Source organism: Odocoileus virginianus, chromosome 10 (assembly GCF_023699985.2).
Source record: "Odocoileus virginianus isolate 20LAN1187 ecotype Illinois chromosome 10, Ovbor_1.2, whole genome shotgun sequence".
Classification (NCBI taxonomy): domain Eukaryota; kingdom Metazoa; phylum Chordata; class Mammalia; order Artiodactyla; family Cervidae; genus Odocoileus; species Odocoileus virginianus.
In genome coordinates this window covers 29586440-29609110 of record NC_069683.1, presented here as the reverse complement: position 1 = coordinate 29609110, position 22671 = coordinate 29586440, and the positions used below count along the sequence as shown (strand labels likewise).

The 22671-nt window shown below is 53.0% G+C and overlaps 1 protein-coding gene across 4 annotated transcripts; it reads left to right on the top strand.

The window, feature by feature from the left end:
- Positions 1-478: 478 nt before the first annotated feature.
- Positions 479-16154, top strand: ATG16L2 (autophagy related 16 like 2). 4 transcript variants are annotated; one of them, XM_070473289.1, is made up of 18 exons: positions 480-644; positions 2513-2612; positions 3182-3272; positions 8706-8779; positions 9020-9271; positions 9385-9450; positions 9796-9909; positions 10893-10955; positions 11475-11583; positions 11977-12082; positions 12814-12884; positions 13141-13212; positions 13321-13441; positions 13772-13877; positions 14872-15021; positions 15235-15282; positions 15394-15495; positions 15802-16154. In XM_070473289.1, the coding sequence occupies exons 1-18, from the start codon at positions 527-529 to the stop codon at positions 15887-15889; spliced, it is 1851 nt and encodes a 616-aa protein (XP_070329390.1). In that variant the 5' UTR covers positions 480-526; the 3' UTR covers positions 15890-16154. The 4 variants fall into 4 exon arrangements, with proteins under 4 accessions (XP_070329391.1, XP_070329390.1, XP_070329392.1 ...); XM_070473292.1 differs by lacking the exon at positions 3182-3272 and adding an exon at positions 2273-2441 and having other exon boundaries at positions 556-644; XM_070473290.1 differs by lacking the exon at positions 10893-10955 and having other exon boundaries at positions 479-644.
- Positions 16155-22671: the final 6517 nt, after the last annotated feature.

Genomic DNA, 22671 nt, shown 5'->3' with positions numbered 1-22671 from the left:
CGTAATTTCGTATCTCGCTGTTTCACACTGTCTGCCTTGTGTCTGTGTGGCCTCCCCTCACGGATCTTGAGCGCCTCGAGGGCAGGGTCCCGTTGTGAGGGGATCTCCAGGTCCCCAGTTTACTGCACCGCCTGGTCCAGTGTCTATTATTGTTGACTTCGGTCCGGGCGCGCTGGGGTTAAGGAACACAGGCCCCACCCCCTGAGGCCCCGCCTGCGGAGCGCGCCAACAAGACAGGGGAAGCCGTCCCAGAGGCTCCAATCTCGGTTCTTGCTCACAGCTCCGACTGCCATAGGAGCCCCCAGGGAGGTGAGACTTTTTGTGGACTCCTGGTGGTCTAGATCCCGTCGGCGGTTCCCTCCCGGCTTCCTTCCGTTCTCCCTCCAGGACCGCACTTGGTACAACCCGGGGATTCCCCGCCGCGGCCCGCCCCCTGACGTCACGGAGTCCCCGCGGAGCCCAGCCCCTGCCCGGCCGCGCCTCCCTTGACTGGAACCGCGCGCAGTGCTGGTCGGAGAGGGCGGCCATGGAGGGGCCCGGCGACCCCGGCGCCCGCGCCGCCCGCTGGAAGCGCCATATCGTGCGGCAGCTTCGACAGCGGGATCGAACGCAAAAAGCCCTATTCTTGGAGCTGGTGCCGGCCTGTGAGTGCACTGCGCCCGGGGACCGTCGAGGGGATGGGGCTCCGGCCCGGGGAGAGGGTTTGGCTGGTTCTTCCGGTTGTGACTCAAGTGCACCGATGCCTTTTCGCCTCCGAAGGCTGGGGCCTTCTGGCCCCGCTGTCTGTTACGCCCCATCTCCGACTAGCCAGCGTTCATACCTTTTCCGATCCAGGCTCCGTGGAGAACTCCCCTCCTGGACCAAGCTCCCTCCTGGTTCTCCCGGTCTTCCTCGCCCCTCAGAGCCTGGGACGGGCTGGGCTTCCTATGCACGGGTTCATAAGCGAGTATTGGATTTTTAGGGTCTCTTAAGTCTTCCCCTTCCTGGGAAGTCCCCAGGACCTGATCACTCTGATCAGTCCATTTGGTTCCCATAAGCACAGTGAAAGATCTTGGGACTGGCCAGAACAGCTGCTTCTAAACTCTGAATCTCTAGAGAGGGAGCTCAAGAGTCTGAGGCTTTGCAACGGACAGGTGATCCTGGTTCAGGTTTTTGGAGCATTTCTATGCCCAACCAACCTCAGCCTGAGGGGGAAGCAGGGGCTCCAGGCTGCGGAGGGAGGTGGCTGAGTTTGGGGAAGTCAGGTTCTGAGAGTTGTTTCTGGGGAGCTGGTCAGGAAGAGGTGTGGCAGTTCAAGCCAGGATGAGTAGGTGTGCATCTGTGTGTGCACCTCTGGTTATCTGAGATTGTATGTCTGAGGTTCAAAGTCTAACCACAGTCCCTCCAACTCCAACACTGGTCCTAATCTTGGCTGCTGCTTAACCATCTCTCCCAGCCCCACAACTGAACTTATTGCTCTTGTCCTGGGACACTTCTTTGCAACCTTCCAAGCTGTTGGTCCTCTCTGTTTGGAGATGTGAGGCCAGCCCTCTACCTGTAGGCAGCCTCACTTCTCCACTGCTCTGATGGACAATGGAACCCTCCAATGTGAGAGAGGAGTCACTCCCACCCACCCCCTGGAAGCTGCAAATCTGTGGGAGTGGAGTGATCCTGGAGGGCTGAACTCAGAGACAATTCAGGTCCAGTCTTTGTGGTCTTGGACAAATCTTAGCCCTAAGCCTCGGATTTCTCACTCATAAAGTGGGCAAATGGCATCCTCTTTAGATTTGCTAGGGGGGCCAGAACAATGCCTTGGGGCTTGGGTGGGGTTTTGTGTGAGAACAAGGCCAGCAACCTAGGTGATTGACCTAGGTGACCCGTAGGGTACAGGGAGAGGGAAAGGGGCTGAGTCAGGCCTGGGCCTCACCTCTACCCCACCCTGAAATTGGTGAGAAAAGAGGAAATGGCCAGGGATAGGGTGGAGGGGTTGTATTCCAGGGTCTGTAACAGAAACTACCAAACTGAAGAACTTTCTGTTCTGGCCTGAGGGGAAACTTACAACGACCCAGGGGAAGTCAGGACTGTTTTTCAGTACTGATACAGAAAGTTAGAGCTCCTGGAAGGGAAGCCTCTTGCCAAAGGCCACAGGCTAGTGGAGCTTAGTTTGTTTCATCACTCTTGGGCCAGGCCCTGCCTTGGGGGAGGTTGAATCAATCCCTGGCCCCTTCCTTCCCTCAGCAGGCATTGGCCAGCTATCTCCTTTCCCCTAATTGTTGTCCTTCTCTGTCCCTAGGAGAGCAGGTCTTCTGGGAAGGCTGGGGGGCTATGCTCTTAGGAGGCTGTGCAAGGGCTGGAGGTTCTGATGAAGCTACACTAACCCCCTGCAGGCAAGGCAGAGCCCAGCCTGCCAGTGGCTCCCCCTTCTGCATCTCTGGACTCCTGCAGCCCTCCCAGCCAGAGAGGTAACTTGTCTGCCTGGGGTCTGCTGGAAAGTGTCCATCTCTGCTCCAGGCTCACCCTTTTGCACCCCTAGATAACCGCCTCCTGGAGAAAGCTGAACTGCTGGCCCGATTCTCAGAGAAGCTGCAGCCAGAGCCAGACGATGTCACTCCCGCTGTCCACCAGGGTCCCTGGTGAGTGTTTGTGTCTGTGGTCACAATGGGCTTCCTGTGCCCAGGCCCTGCCCCCACTGCCTCTGCTGGGTTCATTCTCTCCCTGGCACCTCATTGGCCCTTGGCTGCTGTCCAGGGGAGGGGGAGGCAGGCTCTTGAGCCTTCCCCCAGGCCAGCTGCTTAGAATGTCCCTCTCAGTTCATCTCTCGGCCTTTATCCCACCTCCTCCCCCCCCCCCCCAGCCCCTCTGCATATCTGTCTTTTTGTTTGCCTGCTTCTCACCTGATGCCTACAGAAAGTACATGATGCCACCTATGCCAAAGAAGGAGTGAAAATGAGAACTAGGGATGGGTTGGGGCTCAGAGTTGGGAGATGCTTCTTCAGAGGGGTCCTGGCAGGGGAACTCTGGGGCAAGCCCAGAGCAAAGGAGTCATGGGCAGCTCCAGTTCCTGGAGATTGGATCTTTCCTCTGCTGACTTTCAGGCTCCTACCATCCTCAGGAGAAAATGCCTGGCTTTGACTTCAGACTTTTCATGTGCATCCTCTGGGTGAATGGTGGGAACATGAACACCACTCTGATTGCTTGGCAGGGAGAAGGAGTCAGACCAAGGCCTATCACCAGCAGCTCTGAGGGTGAAGTGGCAAGAGGAGGTGGAGGGGCTCCGGCTGGTGTGTGGAGAGGTAGGCGGGGCAGGGGTCTAAGAGAGAATGGGGTGGGCCCAGGATCCAGAACTTTGAGGCTGGGAGATGTGGTCCAAGGGAGCCAGCAAGTGAGGGAGATTCCCCAAGTCCAATGCCTTGAGGCCAGACAGGGCTCAGAGTGCTCTGGAGCTTGGCCCTGGGAGCCCAGGATGAAGTGGGCTCCAACAGCAGCTGGAGGAAGTGAGGTGAGAGCTCGGGGTGTGAGATGTGCAGGAAACAGGCAGCCTCTGTTCCCCTTGGATGGTTCAGCCTGCTCTGCTCATTACTTGCCCTGCAAACCCTGGGGCCCAGCACCAATACACATTTGCAGACTAAAATTAAGGTGGTTCACCTCCATGGCAGGGTGTGCTACCTCTACCTGACACTGACCCCCCCGCCCCCCCCCCCCCCCCTTCTGCCATGGTGTCTCTTGGCTTCTGTTACTTCTGAACTTCCTTTTCTGGCTAGTTTCCCTCCTCTTTATCCCCCTCCCTGTAGATGTGGGTGTTCTTTAGAACTTGGGTGGGTTCACTGACTCCCATGGACTTTCTGTGTTTGCTAACTCCCAGATCCATCTCTAGCTCAGACTTCTCCTAGGAGCTCCAGACTCTTTCTCAGCTGCTTTTTGGACTTCACATCTAAAATCAGACTCATCGTCGCCCCTGTAATAATATGGTCAACACCACATTGATGATACTGGGTTAAGCATTATTTCAGCTAATCCTTTACTTTATGGTTTCAGAGGAAGCAGAGGCTTTGAGAGGTAGAGCCAGGATCTGAACTCTTGCCTACATGAATCTGCTTTCTGTGATCTCCATTCACTCTGTCAACAAATATTTATTGACAAGTACTATATTCAAGGCACAGGCAGTGCAGCAATAAACAAGACCTGGCCCCATGAAGCTTCTAGTCCACTGGAGGAGGCTGAAATGAAGTGAAGTGAAGTTGCTCAGTCGTGTCCAACTCTTTGCGACCCCATGGACTGTAGCCCACCAGGCTCCTCTGTCCATGGGATTCTCCAGACAAGAATACTGGCGTGGGTTGCCATTTCCTTCTCCAGGGGATCTTTCCGACCCAGGGATCAAACCCAGGTCTCCCACACTGCAGGCAGACACTTTAACCTCTGAGCCACCAAGGAACAATTAAATACCTACCTAGATATTGTTGTTCAGTCACTAAGTTGTGTCCAACTCTTTGTAACCCCATGGACTGCAGCACACCAGGCTTCCCTGTCCTTCACTATCTCCCAGCGTTTGCTCAAACTCAGGTCCACTGAGTTATTGATACTATTCAACCATCTCATCTGTCTTCCTCTTCTCCTCCTGCCCTCAGTCTTTTCCCAGCATCAGGGACTTTTCCAGTGAGTCAGCTCTTCGAATCAGGTGACCGAAGTATTGGAGTGTCAGCTTCAGCATCAGCCCTTCCAATGAATATTTTGGGTTTTTTTTCCTTTGGATCGACTGGTTTGATCTTGCAGTCCAAGGGACTCTCAAGAGTCTTCTCCAACACCACAATTCAAAAGCATCAATTCTCTGGTGCCCAGTCTTCTTTATGGTCCAAATTTTACATCCATATACATGACTACTAGAAAAACCATAGATTTGCCTATATGGACCTTCATTGGCAAAGTGATGTCTCTGCTTTTTTTTTTTTTACTTTCTAAAAAAAATATTTATTTTTAATTGATGGATAATTGCTTTACAATATTGTGTTAGTTTCTGCCATACATCAACAGATGTCTCTGCTTTTTAATACACTGTCTAGGTTTTGTCATAGCTTTCCTTCCAACAAGCAAGCATCTTTTAATTTCATGGCTGCAGTCACCATCTGCAGTGATTTTGGAGCCCAAGAAAATAAAATCTGTCATTATTTCCATTGTTTCCCCATGAAGTGATGGGACCAGATGCCATGATCTTCATTTTTTGAATGTTGAGTTTTAAGCCAGCCTTTTCACTTTCCTCTTTCACCTTCATCAAGAGGCTCTTTAGTTCCTCTTCACTTTCTGCCTTTAGGGTGGTATCATCTGTATATCTCAAGTTGTTGATATTTCTTCTGGCAATCTTGTGATTCCAACTTGTGCTTCATTGAGCCCGGCATTTCACATGATGTACTCTGCATAAAAGTTAAATAAGCAGGGTGACAATATATAGTCTTCACATACCTCTTTCTCAATTTTGAACCAGTCCATTTTTCCATATCTGGTTCTAACTGTTGCTTCTTGACCCACATACAGGTTTTCTCAGAAGGCAGGTAAGGTGGTCTGGTATTCCTCTCTTTAAGAATTTTCCACAGTTTGTTGTGATCCATACAATCAAAGGCTTTAGGGTAGTCAATGAAGCAGAGATCGATGTCTTTATGGAATTTCCTTGCTTTCTCTATGATCCAGTGAATGTTGGCAATTTGATCTCTGGTTCCTCCGTCTTTTCTAAACCAAGCTTGTACATCTGGAAGTTCTCGGTTCACATACTGCTGAAGCCTAGCTTGAAGGATTGCCAGGTCACTTGCTCAACTAATGTCCAGCTGGGACTATGAACCCAGGGAGAGCCTCTCCCTCAGAGCCCCTACTGTAGTTGCAACCACATTTGAGAGGTGATTCTCAAACATCTGAGCTCCCTTCTGGGCTGTGAGCGCCCCAAGGATTGAGATGTCTTTACTTTGCCTCCATTATATCTCTGGTGCCTGTCTCCACAGTAATGCTGATGAATATTTACAGACTAGGTGATAAATGAGGTAGATACTTTGGCCACCTGATTCGAAGAGCCAACTCACTGGAAAAGACCCTGATACTAGGAAAGATTGAGGGCAAGAGAAGGGGGAGACAAAGGATGAGATGGTTGGATGGCATCACTGACTCAGTGGACATGACTTTGAGCAAACTAGGGAGATAGTGAAGGACAGGAAGCCAGTTCATGGGGTCACAAAGAGTCAGACATGACTTAGCGACTGAACAACAACAATGGGACTTCCCTGGTGGTCCAGTGGCTAACACTCCACACTCCCAATGCAAGGGGCCTGGGTTTGATCCCTGGTCAGGGAATTAGATCCCACATGCCACAACGAAGACTTGGCACACCTAAATAAAGTTTTTTTTTTTTTTTTTTTTTAAGGATACTTAAGAAAACAAGGTAGATCATTCCCCCCTCCATTGGTAGTTATCAGTCGGGAAACCCAGGGTCACCTCTGCCCTCTTGCAACCTTCCATCCATCCTGAGCTAGTCACCAGCTCATTGATCCTGCCTCCAAATCCATCAACTTCCACTTCCTGTACCCTATCTGACCTGGTACAAGTTATTCTCATTACTCTCTGGATAACTCCTCTTTTGGAACCCCTCCATTCTCCATTCAGCACTCAGAGTGACATATTTTTAATAATAAAAAATGATCTCTATTAAAAAAGACAAGTAATACATAAATGCATGCTTGTTGTGAACATTTCAAGAGAACAGAAGCCCATAGAGTAAAAAAGTAAAAGCCCCTTTCACCTCTCTCCCCATTATCAGTTTGGTGTATATTTTCCAAAGCTTAGCCTGGCTCCCCAGTTGAGTTCTCCAGCCTCAGGTTGCATATCCTGCCACTCTCTTGTCCCTGAGCTCCTGGTTCCCTTTGTCTGGGATACTTCCAGGCACCCCTTGTCCTCAGCACTCCCTCCTCATGACATCCTCAGACACAAACCAGTCAGTTCCCATTGGATATGCCAAGAGACAAGGAGAGACTTTTTCTTTAATTCTTAGTACTGTTTCACATATCACAACAAGCATGCATTATCGTTTTAACTTTTTATTGAAATAATTTTAGATCCATCGGAAATTGCAAAGACAGCGGAGAGGTCCTGTGCAGCCATTTACCCAGTACCTCCCCTTGGTTACAGCTTATGCCTGACTGTAGTACACATAATCAGGGAGCAGATGTTAGTATGAAGTGTATATAGTTCTTTGTCATTGTGCCACCTGTATAGATTTGTGTGCCCATCAAGATACAGCACGAGTTCGTGACCACCCCGTTTTAGTCACAACTCAGCCCTCTCCTCAGACCATCCCTAACTCCTAACCACTAATCTGTTTTCCACCTCTATTATTTGGATTTTGAAAAGCATCAAAAAATACTGAATCCCAAAACATCAATGAAAGTATATGATAGGTGAGGAAACAGAAGTGATGGTCAGATTGTTTAATGGTGAAAAGAATTATAAATGTTATAAACTGGGCCAGGGATTTCCCTGATGGTGCAGTGGCTAAGACTCCATGCCTCCTAAAGCAGGGGGTGCAGGTTCGATTCTTGGTCAGGGAACTAGATCCTGTATGCCGCAACTGAGATCTCATGTGCTGCAGCTAAGACCTGGCATATCTAAATAAATATTAAAAAAAAACAAAAAACCCAACACTGGGGCAGTTATAGACCTTGAATGTATGTACAAGGCGCCTACCTCAGCCCACTTACAGAGGGAGTCAGTGCAGGTAGACACCAACCTTGCTCCTCAGCTCTTCTCTCACCAGGCCCACATGAGGAAGAAAACAGGGCCAGGTTAGCAGCAAGAACCCCCAGCTTTAGTGCTTTCATGTTCCTCTTGCCACGGTGCTGGAAAATGCTTCTCTAAGCGTCTGTCTCTCCCACTGACCCTTCAGCTCTGTGGTTTCCCCAGGTCTTGGCTTTTGGATGGACTGTTCAGTAAGGCGGGTGACAGATAAGATGACCCTCCTCTGACTCTGGGGCTGGGGGGCAGCTGCAGTATTCAGTCTGGGCCTTGTGCTCCCACAGTCCATTCCAATTCTTAGCCTGTGTGCCTCTGCTCATAGCATCTTGTTGCTCTCTGGGATTTATGCTTGGTAAGCCAGGGCTTGGAGAGGCGGGGAACAGAACACACATCCCTTGAACACTTGCAGCCCTTTACTTGGAGCATGCTAGGTGGTCTGGGTTCAGATATCAGTTCAGCCACTTAGCTGTATGACTTTGGGCAAGACACTTAACTAGAGAAGTGTCAATGTCCTCATCTGTAAACTGGGGAGAATGGCAGTAACTACCAGATTATAAAAGAGTTGCTCAGAACAAGACCCAGCACACATTAAGTGCTGTATAATCAGTCACCATTATTTGAAATACTATTCCTTATAGTAATTCAGTGTTACCCTACGAGGTAAGCACTGCTTTCACGTTGGACAGGTTCAGAGCGGTTAAATCACTACCGCGGGTCACAGAGAAAAGTGGCGCTGCAAGGTGTTAGTCTCCAGAGCCGAAGGCCCTTCCGCGGATCCCTGAAACAGCAGGGTATTCCTGTGCTTGATGCCTTAGCTGCCTGCTTCTCAACTTTGTGCTGAGCTAGGGGGCGGCTGGGAAGAGAGGTAGACCCCGTCCTACCAGCCTCTCCTGTCGGAGAGGGGCTGGAGGCTCTGCCCAGAGGCGCCCATGCCTACTTGTCCCGCGCCTCCGGCGCTGCAGATGGCCTACCAGGTGGTGGAGAAGAGAGCGACCCTGGGCACTTTGGAGTTGCAGCTGGAGGAGCGGCAGAGCAGGTGAGGCTCCGGGCCATCACTCCCGGGGTTGGGGGCACCGGGTCACCCCGCGGGTCTCCAGAAGAGCCCGACAGCGTAACGACCCCTAGGCCTGTGGCTGGTCGCAGAGGCCGGGAGCTGTAGGACTTCGAGGGAGACGTGGCTTAGCCTCCGCGCTGGCCTTGTGGCCAGGGGCAAGTCTGTCCCAGCTTTCTGACCGGTTCCCCCAGGGTGGTGACGGAGGTCCTCCCGGTCCTCTAGGCTGGCAGCTCTGAAGGCCCGTGTTGAGCAGCTGGAGGAGGCTCGGGCGAAGGAGGCCGGACAGGTGCACGCGCGGCACGCGCTGAATGAGGAGCAGCGGGCGGCTTACGAGGCGCTGCGCGCGCGCGTCGGACACCAGGAGGCGGCTCTGCGCAAGCTCGAGGAGGAGGCGCGCGACCTGCTAGAGCGGCTGGTGCAGCGCAAGGCGCGCGCCGCCGCCGAGCGCAACCTGCGCAACGAGCGCCGGGAAAGGTGAGAGCGCCCCGAGGGTCAGTCTGGGAGGCGAACTGGCATTGTGGGGTAGGGGCCCGACCCTCCTGTCCCGACACGGGAACCACTCGACTCTGGAGGCTTTTCTATCCCAGGGCCAAGCAAGCGCGGGTGTCCCAGGAACTGAAGAAGGCAGCCAAGCGGACAGTGAGCATAAGCGAGTAAGAATGAGGACGCGCCTGGGATCTGTCTGCCGAGCCTCCGCTGGGGGCTCTGCAATGCCCTGTCCCGGGGCCGCTACTGTTCTACCCCGCCCCCACCTGCCTGCGGCCATCTGTGCACCTGACCACAAGTGTGCACAGTCACGGTGCCGAAGCCCCCAGGTAGACTGAGCCCAGGACACGTGCGGACACAGGTGGTCCTAGGAGCCAACATCTGCGCCCACCACACGTGCTCCCGCACTGACCCTCGTCTCTGGGGATGCCCGTCCTCTCCGAGTAGGGCGCAGGGGAACAGAGGGGCTGGCCTGGTCCCTTAGCCGTCCTAAGCTTCATTCTCTCTCCCAGGAGCCCAGACACACTAGGCGATGGGGTCAGAGAGGAAGCAGAAACTCTGGTCCTGGCAGCTAAGCCAGGGTCCCTGGAAAGTGAGGCTGGTGAGAAATGGAAGCGGCCCTTCAGGTGAGGACTGTCCCAGCGCTCTGAGTTGGCCCCCTCCAGTCTTCCTAAAGGACCTTGGGCCAGCCTTTGGGTTGAGAGGGGTTTGAGCAGAGACAGGGGTAGGTATGCTTGGACCCCAGGGAGCCGAAACTTCAGTACCTGGAGCCCCTTGGGGTCAGTGCCACGCCAGGGACTATACAGCCTTTGTCCTCACTCCTTTTTCCTCCTTCCTAAAACCAGAGCTCTGGGGGTGGGATGGCAGGTTGGTGAAAGAGGGTGACAGGAGGGAACCTGTGGGCAAGGTCCGAGGCCCAGCGGTCACAAGCATGTGTATACATACATGGGGACATCAGAGCCTGTGTGTGTACAGACTTGGGTGAGCGTACCTGAATTCGTGTGAAGCATGTGTAGATGTGAGCTCACATGGGTGGGACCTGATTGAGGCTTCAGTTCTTGGGTGCCCCTCCCTCCATCTCCCCCATCTATCTTGATTTGCCTGGCATTGAAACTGCCCTCCGCCTCCAGCCCTTTCTTGCAGGTTGCTGGTGTCCAGGCCTCAGGGTGGTGAAGGAACCCTGGGGAGGGGCATGAGATGCTGGTCCCCAAAGCCTTGGCAGCCCTGGTGGGCCAGGTCCTCTCAGGACACATGCTTTCCTGGGTATTTCTGGGATCTAGGTTTCCCCACGCCCCTGTCCCCAGCCTTGTGCTATCTCAGCTTGGGGGCACCTCCATCCTACCCCACAGGTCCCATCTCAGCCTCCCATGGACTTTTGTTGGGGGGCACCTAGGTGGTGAGGCAGTTTTTACCTATCATGGTGAAACTGGGAGACTTCATTCCAAATCCCTGCCTTCCTCCATCTTCCTGGGACTGCTCCAGGTCACCGTGCTCTCCTGGCATTGGAGGAGTTAAGTTCTTGTTCTGGCTCAAGAGTGTAGGGGTGAATGACTGCGGTCCACACACCCACCGGCCAGTCCCTTAAACATCTCTCTTGGTTCTGCCCCAGGTCAGCCTCTGCCACCTTCCTGACGGTGTCCCGCTGTGTGGATGTAGTGAAGGGGCTTCTGGAGTAAGTGTGTGTGCAGCGCCGTGTGTGTGAAGGTGTTGGGCACCTTGGATGCCTGTGTCAGACTCCTGGAGCCCAGGCCTGGGCTGTGTATGAGTCCTGGTCTGTCTTTCCATACTCTGCCCAGCACTTTGTGTGTGAGTCTCTGCCGAGTCCCAGAGGCAGGAGCTGGGTGCATGGCCTCATTCCTAGCTCCTGCCTGGCCGTCTTCTGGGCTCTGTCCTTCATCCAGGGTCCTCACAGGGGACCAAGGGCTCCAAGGTGAGGCCAGACAGGAACTGCCACTCATTTGGGAAACAGAGGCTCAGAAATGTCAGGGCTTCATTCAGGGTCACAGTGCTCCGCGGTTTCTCAGAATCCACCAACCCCGCCCCGCCCTGCCTCTGTGCTTGTCTTGGTGCCGCTGGCCATGTTCTGCCGCCTTCTGTGTCAGCTTCCTGTTGCTGCTGCTTCAGGAGAGCTTGAAGGGCCTTCTCCCTCTCAGAAGGCCTTGCTGAATGCCCTCCTGACCCCCACCCCCAGTTTCAAGAAGAGAAGAGGCCACTCAATTGGGGGAGCCCCCGAGCAGCGATACCAGAGCATCCCCGTGTGTGTGACCGCCCGACTTCCCACCCAAGCTCAGGATGTGCTGGTAAGGAGGAGCTGGGCCAAGTACACGGGGTACGATATGGGAGTGCAGGTCCCAGGAGTGGTCTCAGGAGGCCGGGGAAGCAAGGATGGGCCCCTCAGTAGGAGCAGGAGTTTTCCTTCCACAGCTTGTGCTGGGAGCCCTTCGGCATTTTATAATGAGAGGGAGAGACAGGAGGCCAGGAGGCCAGGTAGGGGAGTACTTGGAACATGGGAGGAGGCTGCTACCAGGGTCCAGTCAGAGGTGATGAGCCCCTGTGGGGCCAAGTTTGAAACTCAGAGTTCAGAGAGAGAACCCATGTGTGCAAGGATGCGTGACAGAGAGCTGACTGTGAGTGTGCACAAAGAGGCGTGTGTGCTGAGGACCAGGAGCACTGACCTCCTCTTTCCCCCACAGGATGCCCACCTCTCCGAGGTCAGTGCTGTTCGTTTCGGCCCCAACAGCAGCCTCCTGGCCACCGGAGGGGCTGACCGCCTCATCCTCCTCTGGAATGTTGTGGGAGGTGAGGGTCGCTGCCCACAGGCAAGCTCAGTCCTTTCTCTCCAGACCTCACCCTCAGCTTGCTCCTTGGTGGGAAAGGTGTTGGGTCTCTTTGTGTCTCCTCACCTGGTCATCCTTATGGGCAGTGGCCAGATGACCCCTTGGCAAGAGTTCTGGGCTCACTGTTCCTAAGAAGGGCAGAGCCTCTTACCTCCTGGAATCGAGGCCTGCATGGTGAGCAGGGCTCAGCTCAGATGGTCCCTGTTGGGGTGGTGAGGATACCATGTCAGGAAATTCTACAGGAACAGACCCTTGAGCAGGTCTCTTGGGTCTACCAGGCCACCTAGCATCACTGAGCTCTCAGAACTCAGTTATGAGACAAGTGTTAGCTGTCTGCTCTGTGTTCTGCAGATCAGGGTTCACTGGGGAATGAAAGCTGGCTCCTAGAGGCTTCCTGGAGGAGGCGAGTCCCCAGCTGTCTGGCCTGGCTTGCTGTGTGACCTAGGGACAGTCCCTTCTCTCCAGTCCTCTCCAGACATCTGTGAGATGACCTGCAGCCCCCTGCTGGCACTTCAGGAAGGTGCAACCTCTAGCTAGTCTCCCCCAACCCCTATCTTCCCACCCCCAAGAACAGACCCAGCAATTCTGTCCTCTAACTTGGGAGAGATTAATCTTCCCACTCACAGTACAGGCTCCTCTGTTTCACGAGATTAGTGACTTCATTTCGCTTGTTCCTTCCCCTGGTCCCCCCAGGGCGCCTGAAGGCCAACCAGACCCTTGAAGGAGCTGGCGGCAGCATCACCAGTGTGGACTTTGACCCCTCGGTGAGAGGACCTGGGTGGCATGGGATGTCCCTCCCCGAGTCTCCACACCGGGCAGGTGGGGCTCTGGGACCTGGGGGAACATCATGGGTATCCTAGAGCCATGTGTCCTCAGAGGGCGCCTGGATAAATCCTTCTCCTGGGCTTCGATTCTCCTCTGCCTGCCTGGGTGACCTGGGCCAGGGGAAGCGCTGAGGCGGCCCGACTCCGGCTTTCTGGCCAGGCCTAGGATCTCTCTTTTCCCTTCCCTTCTCCCCAGGGCTCCCAGCTACTGGCAGCTACTTATAATAAGGCTGCCCAGCTCTGGAAGGTTGGGGAGGCAGAGTCCAAGGTGAGGTCTGACTGGGGAGGCAGCCTGGGGGACAGGGGTCATGCCTTGGGTGGAGGGGTTGGCTATGGGATCTTGGCCATACCCTTGATACTTCCCTGGGATGTGCAGGAAACACTATCTGGACACACAGACAAGGTGACGGCTGCCAAATTCAAGCTGACGAGGCACCAGGCGGTGACTGGGAGCCGGGACCGGACAGTGAAGGAGTGGGACCTCTGCCGAGCCTACTGTGAGGCCCAGCCCTCCCCTTCCCCACCCACCAGGACCCTCGCAGGCCGGGCCATGGGGAGCTGCAACCTCATCTCTGGGAGGGGCTCTAAGACTCACAGGCGTTTGGGATGAAACCTCCTAAGGCTCCTCTTCTGTCCCCCATTGGTGACACTTTCCCTAGTTTCTTGGTTACCTCAGGCTTTGGGCTGGAAAACGGGGGCCTGGGTTCTAGTTCTGGGAGGACACTGTACCTCTGGGGCTTCTGGGCCTCAGCTTCTCCACACGTCCAGTGGGCTGGCTCATAATAACCCTTCTCTGAGTCCAGGGCTCTTTCTACTCCTTGGTTTAGGTTCCAGGACCATCAATGTCCTTTCCTACTGTAACGACGTGGTGTGTTGGGACCATGTCATCATTAGTGGTCACAATGACCAGAAGATCCGGTTCTGGGACAGCAGGTGATAGGCACAGGCTGAGGGGCAGGGGAGGTGGGGACAGGGCTCCTGTGTTCTCTTCCTTTTTCTGGCCATGGAGAAGCTGAGGGTACCTTGGGGAAGTGAGGCTCTGGTGGCCTCTGTGCTGGGCTTGGTCCCTTGAAGGCTTTGCAGCCTCTGGAAAATCATGCCTCCTTATTGACCCTTGGTCCAACCACCATACTCTGTTGGGTCTTGCCAACCGAGTCCCATGTTCAGTTCAGTTCAGTTGCTTAGTCATGTCCGACTGTGCGATCCCATGAACTGCAGCATGCCAGTCCTCCCTGTTCATCACCAACTCCCGGAGTCCACCAAACCCATGTCCATCGAGTCGGTGATGCCATCCAACCATCTCACCCTCTGTCGTCCCCTTCTCCTCCTGCCCTCAATCTCTCCCAGCATCAGGGTCTTTTTAAATGAGTCATCTCTTCGCATCAGGTGGCCAAAGGATTGGAGTTTCAGCTTCAACATCAGTCCTTCACATGAACACCCAGGACTAATCTCCTTTAGGATGGACTGGTTGGATCTCTTTGCAGTCCAAGGGACCCTCAAGAGTCTTCTCCAACACCACAGTTCCCATGTAGTCACCACTTTTTAGTCAAAAAGAACCTGAGAGCCCAGCGTCAGGCTTGAATGGTTTATAAAAAATAGCTAAGGCTAGAACCAGAGCTAGAGCCAGCCCTGCCTCAGGCTTCTTCTTCCTTATCTGTAGCGATTGCCTTTGAAACCCTTTGCTCTCCCTTTCACATATTTAAAGACAGACTTTCATTGCTTTCCCCCCAGCACTTATTTTAGTGGCTCAGGGGTTTCAGGGGCTCTGGCTTCAAGTAAGTTCCCGCTGGAAGGGGGGCTGGCTGTGGTGGGAGATAAGTTGTCAGCCTTGGGGCCTGAGGGGTGGCTCTGTTTTTCTGTTAGTCTGTCAGGAGCAGCCTTGTCAAGGTGATTGCTCCCCACCCTTGTCTCCTTTCCTGCTCCTCAGGGGGCCCCGCTGCACCCAGGTCATCCCTGTGCAGGGTCGGGTCACCTCTCTGAGCCTCAGCCACGACCAGCTGCATCTGCTCAGTTGTTCCCGAGATGACACACTCAAGGTCATCGACCTGCGTGTCAGCAACATCCGCCAGGTGTTCAGGTACCTGCCGTGTGCCCACTGGCCCTGTGGCTTTGGGGCAGCTGGGCCTTGTCTCTTGTGAAAGGCCTGTTGGCCGGGGGGGCCCTCCGTGGAGGCCCCTCTGAACCAGGGCCTGCTGAGGTGCCCAAGCCCTTGACAGACAGGAAGTTTGTTAAGTTTTGGGCTGAGGGCAGGAAGTGGCAGCCCCCTCCATCCTGACCTGTCTATTCTCAGGGCTGATGGTTTCAAGTGCGGTTCTGACTGGACCAAAGCCGTGTTCAGGTGTGTCCGTGAGAACACCCATGCCTGAGTGTGTCCTGTCTGTCTGGGTGTCTCCATGTCCGTGTCCTTACCTCTGGTCTCTTCTCTTTTGCTCTGCTGTGGCTCCTGCAGCCCAGACAGAAGCTATGCACTGGCAGGGTCCTGGGATGGAGCCCTTTACATCTGGGATGTAGACACTGGGAAACTAGAGAGTAGCCTTCGGGGACCCCACAGGTGAGCATGGCCACTGACCACCACCCCAGCCCCAAGGCCAGTCCTGCTAAGCTGATCCCAGGTCCTGACATGCTTGGATCTGGAGTCCCCGGCCCTTGTCCCATACCTTTCATCCCTGCCCCCTCAGAGCCCTTGAGTTCACAGTGCCTTCCCATGTGCACTTGGGTCCACTCCCACCACAGCTCTTAGAGCCCACTTTACAGGTGAGGTGATGGGCTCAGAGAGGGCCTCAGACAGCCCAGGTCCAGTGAGAAGGGGCAGGGCCAGCTCCCGACGCCCCTGAATCCTGCCTCTCTGTCTCCTCAGCGCTGCTGTCAATGCCGTGGCCTGGTGCTACTCTGGGAGCCACGTGGTGAGCGTGGACCAGGCCAGGAAGGTTGTGCTCTGGCACTAGTGCCACGATTCCCCTGCCTGAGCTGAGGCTCAGGTCCGAAGCCTGAAGCTGGAGGAGTCTCCCACTGCCCCAGACACTCCAGGGCTAGCAGCAGGGTGGGGGCGGCTCAGGGTGTTTAATGAGTAAGAAGGCCTGGCTGGACCTGGCCTGTTGGTTTAAAAACAAAGTGTGGGTTGGGGGGGTGGGGATTACAGTATTATTTTGGTTTTTTATGTTTCTTCACTTTCCTGGCAAGAGTGGGAAAAAAAAAAAGCATTTAAACTGGTGTCTGCTTGCTTCTCTTCAGCATTCAGGGAACGGAGAAGCCTCTGGGCTGGAGGCACAAGGAGATCCAGGCTTGGCTCCTGTCCCTTCCACACAGAGCCGGGGTGGAGTGGTCTAATCAGGAGACAGCGGGAAGAAAGGCCCAGAGGCAGCAAAGGGCAGTGGCTTTTGGTGCTGTGGACATTTCACCTGTGCTCCAAGATAGTCCTGGTCCTTGGGCTCTCTCTTTAGGTACCCAGGGTAGACTGAGGCCGAGGAGGGACCATGTGAGTTCTGAGAGAGGAGGAGCAAGAGAGACGGCCTAGAGGGGGCCCTGTGGAAAGAAGCCTAAAAAACCAGAATGATGTCAGGCACTCTATACCAGGCCTGCCTGTAGACTGGGGCCATGTTCATGCCCCAGAGGCAGACCCTGGGGTGGGTGGGAAACACCTTCCATGTGTCTGTGTCAGGGAGGACAGCCATGGGCTGGGCCTGGGCCTTACTTTAGCATCAGATTTAATCCACATGACAAGCCTCTGGAGCAGACTTAGTAGGGTGGAACCTGGGCACTCCACTTTCTTCTCCAACTGAGGTAATGGAGGAGGGTCAGCAGGACAGCCACTGCCGGTCACCGGGTGTCGAAGGGGACGCCTGTCTCTGAGTGATGGGTGCTGACCTCTGGGGGTCTGCTTAGTTGAGATTCAAAGGCTTTACTCTGGAACTCCTGGCCTCCTCCTTTTATTACCTTATAGAATCCTCCCTGGGGAGTCCCGCTGCTAGTTTCAAGGTTTTGGAAACCATTTCCAGGATGGGCAGGAGAGAGCTAAGAGCCTGGACTCTGCAGCTAGATTGTCTGGGTTTGAATCTCTGCTCTAGCTGAATGATTTTGAGCAAGTTACCTTCATGTCTTTGTGCCTTAGTTTCCTCCTCTGTAAAAGGGGCTAACAGTAGTACTACCTCAAAGATTGTTGTAAGGACTCAGTGTATTAGTATTTGTAAAGTTCCTGGCACACTGGATACCCAAATCTACACTCTGCTGATCCCAGCCCACTCACCACCCTTGGTCCAGCTCTCCCCTGGGCTCTGGTGACACACCCAGCTGCCTCCCAGGCATCATCTCTTCCCCCCACACCCCACATCTTCTTGGGCACCAAGGCCTGGGGCTGTTGTGGCTAACTCTCCATTCCTGCTGCCACTGCAGGCCACCTTCTCCTAGACCTGCTCTCTCTCTAACCTCGACCCCTCCTTGCCACAGCCAGAGTGACTTTCTGAGGATGTATGTTGGTCACACACCCGGCCCTTTGAAATTCTCCACTGCCTACAGAGAAACTCCTTACCCGCAGGATGTGGCCCTGCTGGCCTCAGCTGCATCTTCACCTCCTTGCCACACCTGTAGTGTGTCTCACACAGGGTTTTCTCTTTGCCCAGAATGTTCTTCCTGCCCAGCCCCTAATTCAAACTGGTCCTTCAGGATCCCCTCACTGAGAGCCTTTCCTCACCTGCCAGGCCGGCTAGGGGCCTCCTCCATCTCTGTGCCTCCCTGCTTTGGGTCTGCCTCCCTCTGTCTCAGTCAGGGAGCTCTTGAAGGAGGCCAGGATGGGAGCAAAGCCCTCTCTGGGATCAGGCCTCAGAGCCACAGAGAAAGCTTCAGGAGATGTTTATTAAGTGACTAAATTCTCTTACTCGAGGACTCGGCAAGTCTGACAGTTGAAGTCTGTAGCGGCCACCAGGAGTCAGCAGCTGCCTAGGTCTGCCGAGGCCATTCTCCCAGCTCCTGGGGCTGAGCTTAAAGACCAATGGTTCCAGCAGCTGCCGCTACTGAGCTGTCAGGCCCTGTGCCTTCTATCCAGTATCTTGTTCTCCCAACCACCTTGTGATACAGCTATCTTACAGATGAGAAAAATCAAGGCTCAGACAGGGTAAGTGATATGAGGTCACCACAGCTGGCACAGCTGAACTGTGGTCTTTAAACTTTTTTTTTTTTAAAAACAAAGTATCAGAGAATCTGGGCTCCCAATTAAGCAGAGCTATAGGGCATCCCCTGCCATGCTCCAGTGGTGTGCCCACGGCCTCCACCACCAGGTGGGCGATTCTAGCTCCCTGGACTTCCCTGGTGGTCCAGTGGTTAGGAATCCACCAGCCAATGAAAGGGTCACAGGTTCAATCACTGCTCCACATGCCGCAGGGCAACTAAGCCCATGTGTCACATCTACGGAGCCTGTTCTCTAGAGCCTGTGAGCTGAAATTACTGAAGCCTGCCCACCTAGAGCCTGTGTTCCACAACAAGAGAAGTCACTGCAAGGAGATGCCTGTCCACTGCAACTAGAGAGTAGCCTCCTCTTACTGCAACGAGAGCAAGCCTACATGTAGCAACGAAAATCCAGCACAGTCAAAAATAAACAAAATAAAAAAAAATATTACTGAAATCCTTCCCTGCATCTTCTCTTCTTCATTCTGGCCCTGGGTACCTAGGTCTGAGCCTGGAGGGTTAGTATCCTTTGAACTGAGGGACAAGCAGGGCTACAGGAGGGACGTGAACTTGATCCTGGGAGGCTGTTACCAGTTCCACCATCTGGGGCAAGTACCTCCCAGGACTGCAGGAGACTGCTTAGAGGACACAGAAGCGGTCATCAGGAAATGACCTGACTCGGCTCCTGGCACAGAGTGCCCTCCATTCCCCTCAAGCCTCTCTTTCTTCATGGGGAAGCACACACTAGCCTCACCTCAGAAAGCACATGCATACCTTAATTTACTTGGAGAAGCAAGTCTGGAGGGTCAGAGATGGGCCCAGGCATTCCAGGGAATGAGGCAAGTGTGAGGAGAAGGGTTGGCAAGAACTCGGAGGGGTGCCAGCTGGGCAGGCTGCACCTCTAGTCTTTGCAGTCCTGGGCAGCAGAGTGGGTGGGGCCAGAACCCTGTGCAGAAGACTGCTCTGGGTTTTGGTTCTCCAGTCACTACTCAGGTGTTCAGTCGCTACTCAACCTACTCTGAGGTTGCTGGCCTGAGTCTGTTCCCTAAAGTCCAAACTGTCACCTTTTGGACTTCCCTGGTGGTCCAGTGGTCTTTGCAAGGTAGGAGGCAAAGGTTCGATCCTTGGTCAGGCAACTAAGATTCCACATGCTGCAGAGAAACTGAGCCCATACAATGCAACTACTGAGCACATGTGCTCTGGAGTCTGAGAACTGCACAAAGGAGTCTGAGCCACAGCAAAAGACCCCGCGTGATGCTACAGAGATCCCGAGTGCTGCAACTGAGACCCAATGCAGCCAAATAAATAAATATTAAAAAAACCCTTCAAAACTGTTGTCCTTACTGTGCATATGGATTGACGTCCAGAGAGGAACCAGCAGAGCTGGGATAAGAATCCAGGCTCCTGATTCACTCTTCTCAAAATTGGACTCAGGTTCTGCAGAGGTGCTGATTCATCTTCTGGAGGCCAGGTTCCAGGTTCCACTCCCAGTTGTCTTCCTGAGACTGTGGGCAAATCACAGTGGATAGATTCTCCCCACCTGTGAGACTCTTCCTGCTCCATGGCTCTGGGCCTCACCAATGGGGATCTGGCTCTTCCCTGGGCTGGTGTACAGACATGAGAACCACCTCCTCTGCCAGCCTGAGGTTTGAGAGGGAGAAGTGACAGAGGCTCTTGTCCTGGGCTCCTACTGCCCCTAGTCATCTTCCTGTCCTGGGACAGGCACCTTGGCTTGAAACTGCTGTTCCCAAGTCACCCCCACCAGACATAAGCCCTCTGGTGACAGGAATGGGAACTGAGTCATTTGTGTCTCCATGACCAGAACGTGGCCTGGGACAGTAAGTTGCTGACTTGACAAATAGTGATTGAGTGGAGGTGGTCCTGACTCTTAGTTCTTCTCTGGAGGAATCCTGGTGGCATGAGGTGTGGACCCATCTGTGATATGTGAAATGCCATATTTCACACAAACAGTTTATATTTCATAGAAACAGTCTGGTATGGGCTGTTTTCTTTTTATAGATGCACATTCACTAGTCAAAAATACTTCAGCTTATCTCTGCATTATCTTACTCGATTCTCCTGGGTCTTATGAAGCTGGTACTGTGTTCTCCTTCCCACTTTACAGATGAGAAAAGCAAGGCCCAGAAGGATGAAGCGATGAGTCAAAGGTTACAGCTAAGTGAGGTAGCCCAGGGACCTGAATACAGGCCTCTTGACCAGGTGCTTCCCCTGCTGTTCACAGGAGCAACTGAGTGACAAGAAGCATGTGTATTTGTTCAGCATACACTGTGGAAGAGGTGTTCCTTTCTGTTGTTTCAGGATAACATTCCAGTGAAGTATTTCCAGACCAGGGCTCTCTGAAACAGACGAGGCAGAAGTATTGCGTTTGTGTTTTTGGCCAGTGGGACCAGGGGAAAGTGGTCCAGGAATGAGATGCCCTCTGGAATCAATTCTTGACAGATCAAGCGGTAACAGCTTCTAAGAGGAAACTTATACTGGTTGTGTTGAGTTGTAGGATTTGGGGACAAATTACAACTCTCTCCTTATAAACTAAAATTTCTGTAACTTGGTTGTATTTTTGTCATGAAAAACAGCTTCATAATGAACAATTAAATGCAATGATTCATATAGATTGTGTCATAAAGCCGCTCAGAGGCCGAAGAAACAACTTGCCTCACACTGAAAGCTTTGGCTGGGTTCCCTGGGCAGTGAGTGAAGGGTGCAGCCCAGTGAGATTACAACCCAGAGGAGTTTGCTTTGGTCTCATGGCGAGTCCAGTGGCTTGAATCTTCAACTTCTGGCCATCCCGAGAAGTCTATTTTAGTAGTCTTCTGAAATACTGTGACTTTTTTGTGTGATGTTCTCATTGTGCATCTAGAAACTGAATTTACCTGGAACATAAAGGTTGGATGAGTCCTTGGAAATCATCTCATTCTGCTTCTTTTAAAGCTGGGGGGTGTGGCAACCCAGTGGAAAGGGCATCCATCAAGCGGTGGCAGGGCTGTAGGATATCCTTCCACTCATTTCTGTCTGCCTGTGGCTGTGGGCTGGGGGTGGGTGGGACGGCTGATAGAGAAAAGGGATTCAGGTGATGCGTTGTGACTCTGGTTTGGCTGCCTCATGTTTAGTTCCTATGATGAAGGAGGCTCCGGTATAACTATGATACAGGGGTGAGGCAATCAGCTTAATTCTGTCCCCTGGTCATAGACCAGGCCTCTGGTACCAATGATAGTCTTAAATGTGAGCAGCTTTCTTTAGCAGGGGAAGACAGAAGATGGACATGATATTAATGTGTATTGATAGCCTTTAACATATTTATGGTAAGGCACTTTCACACCCACTCCTTCCTTTGGGCCTTATGAAAGCTCTGGAAGGACAGCAAGGCACAGTTCTGCAGGGGAGGTGCTGAAGGTGGAGCAGTGATGCTGAGGAAGACCACCCTGTGCTGCATACTTTACATGTCCTTCTTGGAGACACGGCATTACTAGGTTTTTGATGGGGACACTGAAGATGGGTCCCACAGCTGTCAAGTGGGACCCAGGATTTAACTCAGACCTTCTGAGTCCAAAGTCCACATTGTCTTCTATGCTGTTGGTGGGAGTGTCAACGGATATAATCATTTTGGAGGCAAATTTGGCAAAATCTGACAAAATTAAATCTATACATACTTTTTGTGGTGCTAGTGGTAAAGAACCTGTCTGCCAATGCAGGAGATGTAAGAGATGCAGGTTTGATCCCTGGGTTGGCAAAATCCCCTGGAGGAGGGCATGGCAACTCAGTTCAGTATTCTTGCCTGGAGAATCCCATGGACAGAGGAGCCTGGTGGGCTATGGTCCACAGGGTCTCAGAGTTGGACATAGCTGAAGCGACTTAGCACACAGCATGACAAAATTAAATACACACGTACATTTTTAACTCTTAAATATTTAGGAATTTACCTGATATTTTTACTGGAACAAATTTATAAACAATTAGGTAAAAAGGTATTAATTTCAGCTCTCTGATAGCAAATGAGTGGATACAACCTCAACATCCATCACTATAGGAATGTTTAAATCATGCTATACCCAAACAATGGAATATAATGCTGCCTTCAGAAAGAATGAGGTAAATCTAAATGTATTATATAATTTCACATATGAAAAGGCAGTGTTGGCACATGTAAGTTCTATGCACAGAAAACATTTGGAAGATTACATATCACACTTGCCCAGCTCTGGAAGAGGAGGGTTGTGGGGGCCCTCCCCAAACAGTGGTCCTCACTGGGGTGGCTGGTAGCCAGATGGACTCAGTTTTCTACCTGGAATCCTCCAGCGACCCCTGGAAACAATAACACCTCCTTCTCTTGCCTTATGACTCCTAGGGTGGAGGTTTAGGAAAAGGACAGAGGAGTACAGAGTGCCCACTGCCTGGGAGTAGGCAGTCACATCAATCTGAGGAGACTCAGTGGCCTCCTTCTGACCCTCGCAGCTGCAGATTTGGGGCTCCCTCCTCAGCCCCCTCAGCACATTCTCTGTCTCTCCTTTCCAGCACATATCATACAGTACTGTCCTCAGGTATGTATGTTTTT